Source organism: Scomber scombrus, chromosome 6 (genome assembly GCF_963691925.1).
Source record: "Scomber scombrus chromosome 6, fScoSco1.1, whole genome shotgun sequence".
NCBI classification, from domain to species: Eukaryota; Metazoa; Chordata; class Actinopteri; order Scombriformes; family Scombridae; genus Scomber; species Scomber scombrus.
In genome coordinates this window covers 19,881,705-19,896,272 of record NC_084975.1, presented here as the reverse complement: position 1 = coordinate 19,896,272, position 14,568 = coordinate 19,881,705, and the positions used below count along the sequence as shown (strand labels likewise).

Sequence of the window (14,568 nt, the reverse complement as noted above, 5' to 3'; positions counted from 1 at the left end):
CAGAGCCATAAAAAGAATGGCTGTCCTGTAGAAACGCACAATACAGTGACTTCCTCAAGGCCTTCTTGTTGTGTGGGCAAGATTTAAACTAAATGTTAGAGGTCATTTAGTATGTTACACATACATTAATGTGTTACATGTGTATACACTAATTTATTCAGCTTTTTCTTTCAATTTGTTACTCATGGTACTCAGACAACTGGAGTTTTGCAGGCAAACTTTAGAATCAAATCATCTGTACTGGCAACACTTGATTTATAGAATAAGTTTAAATTGATTATTTAATTTATTTTAAATCATATGTCTCAACAGTCTTTCTTTAGACTGTTTAGATTTCTTTAGACCTGCTAATCTATGTCTTCCCCTCATGATCAACCTGGATCATTAGAGGATTAAAAATAACTGAACTGTCCCACACTGAAATGTTCCCAACATTAAGCTTTGCAGTCTGCCAGTTCATTACTGTTTCCCTGTTTGTATCTCTAAGCGGCTGCAGCTCCTGTTACTAAACCCCCTGAAGGAGTTGTCCAACGTGCTGCACTCAGACATCCGGCAGAAACAGCTGGAGAGTGTCCTGCAGATCCTACAGAGCCAGGGGGACAGCCTGGGCCCTGGCTGGCCCCTCGTCTTGGGCGTCATAGGAGCCATCCGCAATGATCAAGGGTAAGAGCACAAATGAGCCAGCAGTGTCCAGTTTTTGTTGTAATAATTCAACGAAACTAAACTTAACCAAAAGCACCCCATGTGTCTTGTTCCCCTTCAGCGAGTCATTGATCCGAACAGCCTTCCAGTGCCTGCAGTTGGTGGTGACAGACTTCCTGCCAACCATGCCTTGCACGTGCCTCCAGATCGTAGTGGATGTAGCTGGCAGCTTCGGCCTGCAGAACCAGGAGCTCAACATCAGCCTCACCTCTATCGGCCTACTGGTGAGTTACGGATCTTCTGATGTGGCCTTTTTTTTTTTTTTTGAAGGGTCTTACTTAGACACACAGATAGGTTTCCTAAAGCTAAACCCAAATCTCTACACTTGCATAAAATGTATAGCCAAGATACTCTGAAAAACGTTAGATTTTTAGTTGCCACCAGTAGAATATTTTGATTTAGCTGGTCTGTTCACAGGTGTAAAGTATGTTAATATGATTTTGGTTTTAAAAGGAGCGACAGGTTGGACAATTTTCTTTTTCCAATACTTTTAACCATAATATGTTTAATATGATTAAACATTTATAATATCCCATAATTCCATGTTTTGCATTATGTTTATATCCAATTTAACAGCACTTAACTGCCCCGCTGACATTTCAAAGATGCTCTACACAGTATTCAGGACATGCAAAACCTGATATTGATTTGTGGTCTGCAGGATTATTTCTCTTGGAGTGTGGCAGTTCCTGTGAGATTACTTTATGCTAATAGGATCGCAAAACCTCCAGAAGCATTTTACCAACCTCCCTCTCCACTTTCTGCCCCCACTCTCCTACCCCACTTTCCTTTTTACCCACAGTGGAACATTTCGGATTACTTCTTCCAAAGGGGCGACGCCATCACACAGGAGTTGGGGAGGGAGGAGGAGGCTCTGCAGAAGCAGGCCCAAGAGAAGGGAGAAACCCTGAATAGGCCCTTTCACCCTGCCCCTCCCTTCGATTGCCTGTGGTTGTGCCTGTATGCCAAGTTGGGTGAGCTGTGTGTGGATCCACGGCCTGCTGTGCGTAAAAGCGCCGGGCAGACATTGTTCTCCACCATCGCTGCCCATGGGACCCTGCTGCAGCAGCCAACATGGCATATTGTGGTCTGGAAGGTAGCATCTAAGAATATTTGATTTGATTACAGTGGATGAGTGTGGCTGTTTATCATTACCGTTTATCCAAAAGATATGTATTATTTCTCTACATTTTCTGTGTAAATCAAATGCTCCTTTTGTATTATTACTTCTACATCTATACTTTCTGATTTCTTTGGAGTATCATTGCTTTGATGATCTGGCCGGTGGTTTAAGTATTTTGGTGTCACCACTAGGTACTGTTCCACCTGCTGGATTGTGTGAGAACGTCGTCCACCACAGCAGACAAGGAGAAGATTGAGTCCGGTGGCGGGAACATCCTCATCCACCACTCACGAGACACAGCTGAAAAACAGTGGGCGGAGACATGGGTGCTGACTCTGGCTGGGGTGGCACGCATCTTTAACACGAGACGGTATCTCCTCCAACAGTTAGGTATGTCACATGTAATCTGCTGTGATTCTGAGGCTGTTGTACATACATAGAGACAACCATGATACATTTGTAGTGTGGATTTTACAGTCAGTCAAACTTCAGTCAGAAGTCTTGGCTAACTGTGCAGTGTTTATTATTCGCAGAGACATCTGAGTCGCACTGATTTTCACAGTAACAAATGAAAATTACATATTAAAATGTATTCATAAATCTGTTCCAGAAGAGTTATAGTCCTGGCTCTACTGTTTTTACTGGAATATTACCACCCATTAAGTCATGTGAAGCCCCATGTGGACAGGATTAATATTCCAGAGAGATATGAATGATAAAAACACAAACTCCTCATTAAATGCTCTCATCCCTCTGATCGCTAGTGCCAAATTACAATAGATTACTCATATACAACACATTGGCAGCCTACTCCACACACTACACAAATCAGTTACAAGCCTTCTTTCATAAAACCTAGATACAATGAACAACAATAGCTGGACATGTTGTATTACTACGTGGACCTCCAAGGATGAAAATAAGCTCAAAGTAATATTGACAAAACTTGATCACAGGAAATTATTTGTGACTTCTGGTTGTACTTCCAAATATGTTGCCTCTTTGAACTCATTGACCGTTTCACACTTCCTTCATTTTTCGTGTATCTGCAGGTGATTTCTTTGAGGCCTGGGAGGTGCTGCTGAACCACATTCAGTCGGCTGCTCTCAGCAAGAATAACGAAGTCTCCCTGGCTGCCCTCAAGAGCTTTCAAGAGATCTTACAGATTGTCACACCTGTTAAAGACTCAGACAAAGCAGGTGATGCACTTGCTGCTATGGGTGTTCCCCCGGTGCTCATTGACCCCCTCTCAGCATCTGGTCCTGGCAGACCTCTGGTGCGTTCAGATTCACTAGTTGAGCGGCTAACGCGGTACAATGGCGCTGAACTGCAGGCCCCTCCACCAGGGGAAGAGTCAGCCTTAGAGGACTCAGCATTGTGGTGGTCTGCGTGGAACACGTGGTATCGAACGGGAACTGACAGCACGAGACCGCCTAGTGGCGTGACGGAGAAGCTCTCCTTCATCCCCAGCCAGCCCTTCCTCACTGCATTGATCCAGATATTCCCAGCACTTTACCAGCATATTAAGGCCAACTTCAGTATGGAGGATCTGAAGAAGCTGGGAGTCATCCTCCATGGGGCTGTGTCTGTGCCTATCAGCAGTGATGCCTCGCCCTTCATCCTCCCCTCCTACACTGAGGCGGTGCTCACCAGCCTTCAGGAAGCTGTGCTTACTGCTCTGGATGTTTTGCAGAAGGTGGGCAAAGGAAATTTTTTGTCAGAAAACAAAAACATGGTTATCAGACAAGAAATATCAATATTATAATATTATATATAAATATTAGATTTAATTGTATGTGTCACACAAAATACAAACAAGATAAGGAACAAGTAAGAACAGAAATGTTGTCTTGTAAAAACTGTGGTATTATGTGGGAGCCATAATGCTTTACTGTGTTGTTTATCTTGTATATACACCAAAACTTTAACATTATGAAAAGTGCCCACAGCTTCCTGGAAGTCAAGGTGGCATCTCCATATGTCTTGTTTTGTTTGAACATTCCAAAACCAAAAGATATTCCTTTTGAAATAATATAAACATGACAGGAAGTCTTCATATTTGAAAAGCTGGATTCAGAAAAGGTTTGACATTTTTTCTGGATAATACACTTTTCACCAGTTGTCATTGTCGTTGGCAATGAATTTTCTTGAGGCTGACTAATTAATTAATCAACTCATCGTTTAAGCCGTGCTTTTTGTATTTCCAATTCAATGACCACAACCCAGCTGGTTGAATTTGATTCCAGTGCAGTTCCATCAACATCAACTAACACCAAGGTTTGGTTCCATAATATCTCACAGCCTCTTACACTTTAACTGGGTTGATATATTTGTATTTGGAATGTTAGACTTCCTTGTATTTTAATTGAATCTTTGACTTCCTACAGTAACTCCACTCTGCCATAAATCTATAAACACAGTCTTGAGAAATGCCTTCCTATTTACCAAAAGTTATTTCTTCCCATTTTGTGTCAACTCAGCCCAGGAAACAATGTGTCAGTCTGCTAAATTATGCAATATGCAGTCCTGTGGTGGATGTCAGCAGTGTTTGTTCCTCCCTTCCCTCCCTGCTGCAGGCCATCTGTGTGGGCCCGGAGAACCTGCAGGTCATGTACCCGGCCATCTTCGAACAGCTGCTACTCTTCGTGGAGTTCTCCTGCAAGCCTCCTCAGTACGGCAGGATGGAAACCAAACACGTGGCCAATGCCAAATACAACCAGGTACGGGAAATTGATTTGGCCCTTAACTGCTTTGTTTTTATTTCCTTTCACAAATTGTTTCATTAAAACGTTGTATAATGTATGCTGTTACTCATTCTACAGCCATTTCATGCCATTTCAGCCCTTCATGAGATTGATAGATTCTTGTGGACCCCCATTAGTTGCCTCAAGCCATATCTCTCCTCATATTCCCTCCATCATGCTTCTTCTTGCTGGCAGCTGGCCAGAGAAATGTTTTGCTACTATTATGTTCAAACACAATTCAAATTCATCTGAAGAACAACCACAAAAAAACGAATGCATTTCATTGGAACTCAGTGATCTTGGGCAAGATGACTTCATTTGTAAAACCTCAAACATCTCTCATTTTTTTCTTTAGAACAGAGGAACCATTTCACAATGTTCTCATATCACTGTCTGTCTTGCACCTTGTTGCTCCGGAAAACTTGCACATAGCTTTTCATGAAGTCATAGAATCCAGCATGTGCTATGCCTGTGGGGAATGCTGACAGCTTTCTTGGTCTAACACCGGCAGGCTGGTACAATCATGCTAATAAATGTTAGCAATGCACACTCAAATCCTGACTGCAGTTGGGGCCCAGACTCAGCCTTACACTGGACTGGACAGTTTTGTTGATCTGAATCTATTTAAATTGTTTAAATAAGGGGTTCAAGCAAAATTCCCACCCGGCCAAACAGATGTTACGGGTGGTCTTTATTGCCTTGTTGGCTCTAATCCAAAGTTGTCAGATTGCCTCAAATGTCCACATTGCAAGGAGTGAGTGTTTTTCCCCTAAACCACTCTTTATTATAAAATCTCATTTAACCTTCAAGCCACTGCAAATTTGATACAATTTCAACACCAGTTTAATTGCAATCTTTTCTCACTCTGTTTCTTGGGACTACTCACTGGATAACCATTTTAGATCCAGCTGTTTGCACCGGTGAGTTTCATCATCTCCTTCAGCCCCCTCTATAGTTGTACTAAGCTGTGCTGAATGGTGACAGCCTACCCTCTGTGGTGGATAAGATATCACACTGCATGGTAGGCTCTCTACGTCTCTCACTCACTCCATGCTCCCCCTCTCTGCCTGCCACTAACTGGTGGTTATATGCCTTTGTGTGCACAGCCCCTGTGCAGTTTCATCTTCAGTTAAGTCTGTGTTTTTGGTGACGTTCATATGCACACGTGTGGTTCAGTTTATAATTCTTAAAGACACACTTTGTAGTTTCAAAGTCATTTGTTTGGCTATACCATTTCAGCTTCCATACAAGCCTAACAAAAACCTAAAGCAGACTAATTGCCTCTGTAAGTTTGAAATAAATTTGTGTGCTACTTGTGTGCTCATACAAAGTGTGCCTTTAAAATAGCTTTCAATGTGGCTCTGCCAAAAGTTCATAAAAGTAGTTTTACTAACACCCCGAATATTTTTCTCTTGTATCTTTTTGCTCCTACAGGCAGAATGGGTTGCCTTAAACTATGTGCCCTTTGCTGAGCGCTCCTTGGAGGTGCTGGTGGACCTGTACCACAAAACAGCATGCCACAAAGCTGTCATCAATGAGAAGGTTCTGCAGAACATCATCAAGGTATTTTCATCAGGGTGGGGAGTTTAAATTTCACATGATTGCAAAAACTTCTAATTTATGTATGGAATTTTGTCCAATACGGTAAAAGCTGTGAAAATCTAAAATATATTTGAGCTAAAATGCAGTTGCTATGACTCTTCAAACACATTACCAATGTCGTAGCACTTAAGCCCCGTTTCCACCAAAAGGTCTAAAAAACTAATCCCAGGGTCTAAGATTGGAACTTTAAAGTCCCTGTAGTGCCGTCCTCTTTGTGTTTCCATTGCATCTGAGGAACCTGGTAGATGATGCAAATTAGACCCATGAGGAATTTAAATATGATGGAAGCATTTAGAGATGCAATATTAACACATGAGGAAACGACAACACATATGTCAAATCAAGATACAAGATAGTCAAATCCTCCTCCAGCAACAGCATGTATACATACAGGAGGCAGAATAATTGATCAAAGCATTTCCATGAACAGACATCATCAGGTACTTCAATTTCATAGATATTAATATTATATAATCTTAAATCTTTATGTGCAGCTTATATGACAAGAAATAAAATGAGCAACGCCAATGGTAAAATAAAATTATGCTAAACCTTGTGTTGTGTTATTATTTTTTTATTTTTTTTAAATGTTTTGCTGAGGTAATCACAGTGATCTCATTTTAAATAGTTCCTGGCTGTCTGTTAGGTCTGTGGTTCAGCCGCTAGCTATGCATGACAAGACAAGGGAAGGCATCTGTTTCTCAGCTTATGCATGTGTATTTGTGCATCTGTGTTATACATACTGTATGTCTGCTTTTATGTCACATTCTTTGGCAGTAGCTGCAGAAATGAAGGAAAATAACAAAGGGAGAGGAGGAAATCCTAACTTAGAGTGTAACAGTTTATCGGGACAAAACACCATCAGGGACAAAATTAGGACTATTATGTTGAAAGACAGTAATGCTCCAAAACTGTGAAAAAAATCAATGTAATCAATTTTTAAACAATAGATAAAAATAAAATTGGTCCTGTTCTTTGTATTTACTGCTGCATGATTTAGATGTTATGAATGAATGAAAAGGTGAAATGCAGAGGAAGAAAGTGAAAATTAAACTAAAAGTGTATCCTCAGTATAACATCTGTTGATTGTTTAATGGTTATTTCTAGATGAAACTGCTGTCAAACAATCAGAAAATATTTTTACATTTTATTTTTCTCAGTCATTGGCATTGCTTTCTCTATCACTGCTCCCTCTCTTCATTCACTCTCTAGCTTGCTCAACCACCACCTCTCTCTCTCTCTCTCTCTCTCTCTCTCTCTCTCTCTCTCTCTCTCTCTCTCTCTCTCTCTCTCTCTCTCTCTCTCTCTCTCTCTCTCTCTCTCTCTCTCTCTCTCTCTCTCTCCTCTCTTCTCTCTTCTCTCTTTTCTCGTTCTTTTTTTTAATGAGTTGGGAAGCCAACAGCAATGCCTTACTTCACTTTGAACATTAACACATTAAGATAAATGTCCTTCCCTTGTCCTAAACTGTTCTTAAATTGATTTGAGGGTACATCTTTGTTTTATGAATGAATCACAAACCTACAGTGAATTATTATTTGGTTCTGCATTTCTGTCTCAGCTTTGTAGAGCTTTATAACCTTTAAAATCATTGTTTGAAATTACCATTTAATGCTGGCTACTGTATGAGAAGTCTTATGAGTGTACTCCGGGCAACATGCACTTTACTTTTATCTATAACCTTGACAGTATGAATCTCAAAATATCTTGCATGCAGCAGCTAAGATGATGCCCGCAGTTGATGTCAGCAACATGTTTCTAAATGCAAACCAAATCATTTTCAGCCTTTATCTACAATTTGACACCTGCGTTTGACTGTTCTTTTCCCATAGTCTGGTTACAGAAAACCCCAAATTGAAGAGAGTGAATTTGCCAAGGAACTATTGAGAAGGTTCCCCATGGACAGATCCAGCTCTCAGCCCCACCCTTTTTTTGACTCCAGAACCAGAAGGCAATACTTGTAAAATCCTAACCTTTGGGAACCCAGCTGTTCTCTGAAAAGACTTTGTCAAAAAAGATGGTCTATAACTGTTTCTGGTTTTATGGAATGAAACTTGAATAGGACTTCAGTCTGGTGCAAAATATCTTGAAATACTGCCTTGATGTTAACTTTAAGACTTCATGACTTGTAACCCTGCAAAATGAGTCTCTGCATTTCAGTGTGAAAGAAACGACAAATGAATTTCGCAGTACAGCAGTTAGTTTTAGTGATTTTTACCTTGAAGTCTTGTTGTGTTTCAGTCTCATGATCTATTGCTATTGCTGTCTCCTCCCTGTCTCCCTCGTTCCTGAAGACCTTGAGAATGCCCTTGGGTTTGAAGTATGCCTGTCCATCAGAGAGCACCTGGAAGCTTGCCGTTTCTTCTCTGCTCAAGGTTCTGTCTATTGGACTGCCTGTGGCGCGTCAGCATGCCTCTTCTGGAAAGTTTGACACTATGTGGCCAGAGCTGGCCAATGCCTTTGAAGACTTTCTTTTTACCAAAAGGTACGAATTTAGAAAGTCTGCACTTTCATATATAAATGTTTTTGAAATGTTCTGATTAGCAAACTTATTGTTTTGGCATTTTTTTGTTGTTGTTTTTTTAGCACACCTCCAGATAACCTGTCCATCCAGGAATTTCAGAAGAATGAAGCTGTTGATGTAGAGGTAAGTGCTTGTTTCTGCCATCCAGTCTGTCAATGTGATTTTATGAGTTTGCCCACATCAGCATTGTGTTCTTTTTATTTTAGGTGGTCCAGCTGATCAGTACAGAGATTTTACCGTTTGCCAATTTCATCCCCAAAGACTTTGTTGGCCAGATCATGACTATGCTCAATAAAGGTTCCATTCACTCCCAGTCTCCCTCATTCACTGGTAAGATGTGATTTTGGCAGCTAAAATTGTTTGACTTCAGCTGTGTTGTTTACTTGTATATCTTACACTAATGGAACTGCAAGTTGGCCAAGTGTTAGAATCCTACTGCAACCATTAAGTCTTAGGTATATTGCAAAAGCCTTCCCTGTGGCTCTGTCTTATCTTGAGCAAGACACCCTGTCTGTTGACTCATTGTAAATCACTTCGGATAGCAGCGTCAGTTAAACATCTAAAATCTAAAATGAAACTGCCTTCTCTTGACAGAGGCAGAAATCGATGTTCGGATGAGGGAGGAGTTTTCCAAGGTTTGCTTTGAGACGCTGCTGCAGTTTTCTTTCAGCAACAAGGTGTCAACCCCACAGGAGGGCTACATCTCACGCATGGCACTCTCTGTGCTCCTCAAGAGGTCCCAGGATGTTCTCCGGCGCTATGTAGAGGATGAGAGGTTGAGTGGACGTTGTCCTTTGCCCAGGTACATTTTTCTGTACATGTCTGAGTAAAATGCACTATGGTGCATAACTTTGGCAAAAACCTGTGTTTTTTCACATTTTTAAGACAGAAAGCCCCATCAGGATTTCAGATATGAACACTGGAATTGTTAGTGCTAGGATTTAACCACTAAGACATTTAGCAACGCAAGAGCACCCCAGCTTCATCCATGCATGCATTGTTTTTTCTTTTTCTCTTTTGTTAACAACATAAAACAACTGTACTTATCCAGTTTGACACACTGGCACCACATTTTAGGATTGGGTGTAACGCTTAATCCTTCAAAACATGATGAAAGCTAAATCATGCCCACAGGGAAGTTATGCCATTAGTGCAGAAATGGCCAAGGGATGGGCAGGGGAGTTCAGAAAAATATAATATACTCGTGAATGAAAGGTTCTGCAAATTTAGACAAACAACATTCAACACTAGGATATGTGAAATACAATGTGTATGAATGTAAAGTGTGAGAAAATATCTACAACATGAAAAATAATCAATGGTTTCATAATGAAATTGGTAACATATAACATATAACCGTATGTGTTATACTTAATGAGAAGAAATGTTAAGATGGGAGGAAACAGCAGAATGCACACTAAATGCATCATTTTAATTATATACAATAATATTGCTTTGATACACCATTGAGTTTACATGCTGTAAATCTGTAAACTTTCCACACTGGTCAGATCTTGATTTAGTTAGGTAGAGTCTCTGTATTCTCTGGTTCTCCTGATTGATCACAACGCTTTTTTCAGTTTTTCTCACTCATTAAAACTGCATTCCTTGTATTATCATAGGCACACGGGTTAATTTTCTCACTGTTGTCTTCATAGAGATGAGAAGATGAAGCTTGATTTCTATGTAGGCATGTTAATGGCAGCTTTACAAGACATCAAGTCACCATTTTCACAAACTAGATTGATTTCTTTCTGTGTTGGCTTGTTGTTTTATTTAACTTATTCTTTCAGGGACACCTTTCCAAAATTTATTTTTCAGGTTGCGTGTAATAACTCTCAATAGATGAGCTGTCTTTTTTTTCCCCGCCACCCACCCTCTGTTAGTAGCATTTACTGCTTTAATGTATGTCTTTGTAGCTCATAAAGGTCTTTTTGTCTTTTTTCTTTTCAGGCAACAAGTGACAGAGATTATCTTTGTCTTGAAAGCTATCAGTACTTTGATGGACTCCCTCAAAAAGACACAGCCAGAAAATGGTGAGTATCAAACTATGTCAAAGATTACATACATTTTGGAAAGAGGTGAAACAATGAAAAAAGAGAATAATACAATGATGCCACCGCCATCTATCATCTATTCATTTCAAATAAATGTGTCAGAGTACAGTTGGGACCATTTTTCAAATGAGTTTTATCTCCAATCTTGGGAGAGCTGTTTACATTTCCAGCAAGGTCAATTACAAGATTTTTTTTAAAAACCACAATAAATTGAAGTTAGACATTCTGAAATTACGTTTTTGAAGTGTCCTTCAAGATGTTTGCATTACATGGTCGTTTATCGAGAGCAAAACTCATTTCCATTTGCCTGTGGGAATTTTATCAAGGAAATTATTTCTTTGATTGCCTTTTATCACAATTCATATTCTCTTCCTTCCTTTCCCTCCCATCCCCACCCTTCTTTGTAATTTTCCCCCTTGTTTTGCAATTCCTTTGTTTACTGCCTGCAGTGGATGGCAACACATGGGCTCAGGTGATTGCCTTGTACCCCACGCTGGTAGAGTGCATTACATGCTCCTCGTCTGAGGTGAGCTCAGCCCTGAAGGAAGCCCTAGGGCCCTTTAAAGACTTTATGCAGCCACCAATCTCCAGAGTCCAGAACGGAGAGTCCTGACCAGGCTCGCTCTCAGCTCTTTGTTTTTTATAATGAAGAAATCTTGAATGTCTCTTCTTGACCCACGTGCTTCACAAGTGCATGGACATGAACTCCATGTGAGCCCCATCTACAGTGACATGAAGCAACCCATGGTGAGCAGAGATTCGAGGCCCACTTGGACCACACCGATGACCGTGACCTTCATACACATCATTGTATGCTTCTCATGTGAGCTGATAACGCCTCTGCCCCCTCCATTCTCATACAGACTGGCTGCTCTCTTGTGTTAACTACAGAGATAAAAAAAAAAAAATTAAAAAAAAAAAGTTGCAGTGTTGCCTCTGGATTTAGTTTGTTTTATTCTTCTGATGAGGCCGAGTCGATGTACAGTGTGTGGTGATAGTGTTGATGATGTAATTACGAGAAGAAAAAAAAAGCAAAAACTGGGGCTTTATTGATCTTAAAAAGAACACTTAGACTTTTGCAACATTTTCAACAGTGAGGATTTTATGCAAGAAAACAAATCTTACTGTAACATTCCATGTCATCTTTAACCAGCCATCTGAGAAGGGATGTACTTGTCTGTATAAAATAAATGGGACAATTCTACAATCAGCTTAGTGCTGTGTGTGGCTCAATTATAATGCATTACTTTACTATAAATATGTGCAAAATCTGTTTATGAAGATTAAACAGTGTTTTTCAAAATGTTATCTTCCTAAGGAAAAAAAGACTCAAATGAACATTTTTTTTCAGCCAGAATGTCCATTGACTTTTATTTAAAATGCATTACTTACATTACTGTTATGTCATTTTCATATTGGCTCAACCTCATTAGATGTCACCTTCACTATTAGCCTAAGCCTATGGTTCATGAAGGTGGTGGTTCATGAAGGTGGTCCTGGTTCGAATTTGTTGTTATTCACTCTCAAATAAATGCTTAAAAGCTGTTATCTTCAGGCTATAAATCTCATTTTAATTAATTAGTATAAGGCTATCAGATTAGATACCCCCACGGGCCCTTTGGTGGCCCCATCATTACAGTACAAATATAAAAACAAAAACACAACGAAAAGAAGAAGAAATGCTGCGGTAACACACGTTGCCTGCAGATTGCACAAGTCTAAATTGTAGCAGCAAGTACTGTCTTTACCTGTAGGTGGCGACAAAAACATGCTTTTACAGTCTGTTCTACATCATGGACATAATTGTAAGAGCTGAATGCCGGACCTAAAATGGTGCCTCTTCAATCCAGTAAAAATATCTCGCCTGGTGCATTCACCATAAAAGTTCCTAACTTCTGGGTTTACTTCCAGGGGTATGCAGCACACTGAATTTACCCAGTAGTATTTCTCCTATTGGCCCCATCCCCACGTTCCTGCTTGGCCTGTAGACTTTACATTGTGGTAATGTCACTGATTTTTTTAATAGCTTTTCTTGGCTCTAGGAAAGTTTTACAAATATTAAACCTCGGTGGGGGAAAAAAGAGTCATAATTCACCTTGTTTGCAGTTTGAGGTGTCCTGTCAACAATTTGGCGGTCTGTGGGGAAATTGCTTTTTGGACCGAAAGGGATTTTTTTCTGCAATACCACAGGTGGCCACTGGGAAAATTAGCAAAATGTGTTTTTAAAATGATGAACAAGACCTCAAATTATACATTTGGCACACAATGAGGCGACCAATGAAAACCACACTGAATTTGAATTGGACACATTATCACATTGGTATCATAATTATAACGATTCCCATCTTAAAAGCTGCATTGCAGTAAAGTGACATACACTTTTCACTGTTCAAGTATACTAAGTAAGATTTTCCTCATGTTACTATTCTTTGAATTCACTGATCATACCCAAAATACGGATGAGGTTTATATTTTATTTTATTGAGGTATTTATTTTGAGGTAAAAATAAAGATTATATGGAGGCTTAGCTATGGCTTTTCCATTTGAATAAAGGTAAGAGTAGACCCCTAAGGTTAATATTGTACAGTAGGTGGGCCCTGTACTTCCAACAGAATAGACCTCTCTTCAGTCTTCACCCTCTCTAGACTAAACCATCCCTGCATGCAATGGGGACCCGTCTGCCTCCTTTCAGAGTCCTCTGGAGGTCCACGAGCCCTATATTGTAGACCTCCACCCCACCCCCCTCCAGCCTAGGTCATATGAGGGGAAAGGACCGTGGTGGGATTGTGTGGTTTGCACTGAAGAAAGGAGGAAGAAGAAGAAGGAGGAGGAGGAGAGGAGCGAAGGGAGCAGGTCTGCTTGGGCGGGGTTTCCCTCTTAATTCAAGTCTGTACAGAAGAGGAGCAAAACGGGAGAGGACGGACCATCTCTGGCTGCATGGGAATGTCGCTCCGCTCGAGACGGTGCATTGCTCTAGCTTTACGATAATTTCTCTCTATTGTCGTTGTTTTTTTCTCTCCCTCTCTATCTTTCTTTCTCTCGCATTTTGACCACGTACTGGCTGAGGTAGTAGTTTGTGCTGTTGGTTGGGTTGTGACACTGCCCGCTATGGAGATGACTGCGCAAGCTACTGCCTTGCTAGTGCTGGTGCCTTCACTTCAGCCGAGGAAAAAAGCCCTGCTCACTCCGCTGTTAGACGGTTTTTCCAGGTAATGCACACCGCTAGTGTTACATCCAGCTACCGTGATACCCTCTTGGGCTTGATTTTACTGCATTATCATTGTAAAAAGCTTGTGGTTGCGTTGCATTTTTAGCTGAAGCCGTTTCTGAACTGTACCATGTTTTATCCAATAAAATAGTTTAATGACTGTGGGGAAAAAAGAGCACTTTGTCGTATGCAGTTTTGTTAATTTTAGACACATACCTCCCTGATATGAAATGTTGACTCATTAACATGCATTTGGTTTTATTTGCAGGATGCAAGAAAGAGCTTGCATGTGTTAGCTTGAAATCTGATATGCCAGTTTGTATAATTTGGTATGCACATTTTAAAATGCACGAGGAAGTCGATATTTCGTATGGATTTGCATAGTTTTCCACCACCTCAGGCGGAGTGGGCTGTGTAGAAACATGTAGGTCAGTGACGTGGCTCCTGCTGCCCACAGAGGTATCCTACAGTACATCTGCTCTGGTACACTGACGCTGGCTTTATGGCTCTCCCTGACGTCCTTTGTTGATAATGCTGCATACCATCAGACACTGAAGCAGATAGTGTACTGCTCCTGCACTTAAACACCTCTTATATGCAAGGCAGACAT

The 14,568-nt window shown here is 40.6% G+C and overlaps 2 protein-coding genes across 6 annotated transcripts in view; one reads left to right on the top strand and one right to left on the bottom strand.

Moving 5' to 3' along the window:
- mon2 (MON2 homolog, regulator of endosome-to-Golgi trafficking) overlaps window positions 1-12,218 on the top strand; it is a 39,221-nt gene extending 27,003 nt beyond the window's left edge. Inside the window, exons 22-35 of one of the 5 annotated variants that reach the window (XM_062420978.1) lie at window positions 488-663; window positions 764-926; window positions 1,505-1,798; window positions 2,017-2,215; window positions 2,878-3,521; window positions 4,402-4,545; window positions 5,472-5,489; window positions 6,004-6,132; window positions 8,463-8,653; window positions 8,755-8,815; window positions 8,899-9,022; window positions 9,287-9,494; window positions 10,646-10,728; window positions 11,199-12,218. In XM_062420978.1, coding sequence (XP_062276962.1) covers window positions 488-663; window positions 764-926; window positions 1,505-1,798; window positions 2,017-2,215; window positions 2,878-3,521; window positions 4,402-4,545; window positions 5,472-5,489; window positions 6,004-6,132; window positions 8,463-8,653; window positions 8,755-8,815; window positions 8,899-9,022; window positions 9,287-9,494; window positions 10,646-10,728; window positions 11,199-11,362 — 2,598 coding nt within the window. In that variant the 3' untranslated portion in view covers window positions 11,363-12,218. Of the gene's footprint in view, window positions 1-487; window positions 664-763; window positions 927-1,504; window positions 1,799-2,016; window positions 2,216-2,877; window positions 3,522-4,051; window positions 4,373-4,401; window positions 4,546-5,471; window positions 5,490-6,003; window positions 6,133-8,462; window positions 8,654-8,754; window positions 8,816-8,898; window positions 9,023-9,286; window positions 9,495-10,645; window positions 10,729-11,198 lie in introns of those variants that run through there. The other 4 variants (XM_062420977.1, XM_062420981.1, XM_062420979.1 and 1 more) reach the window with 4 other exon arrangements.
- ptdss2 (phosphatidylserine synthase 2) overlaps window positions 3,662-14,568 on the bottom strand; it is a 261,708-nt gene continuing 250,801 nt past the window's right edge. Inside the window, exon 14 of the transcript XR_009925316.1 lies at window positions 3,662-3,674. The gene's annotated coding sequence lies outside the window, so the exon portion shown is untranslated. The remainder of the gene's footprint in view (window positions 3,675-14,568) is intronic.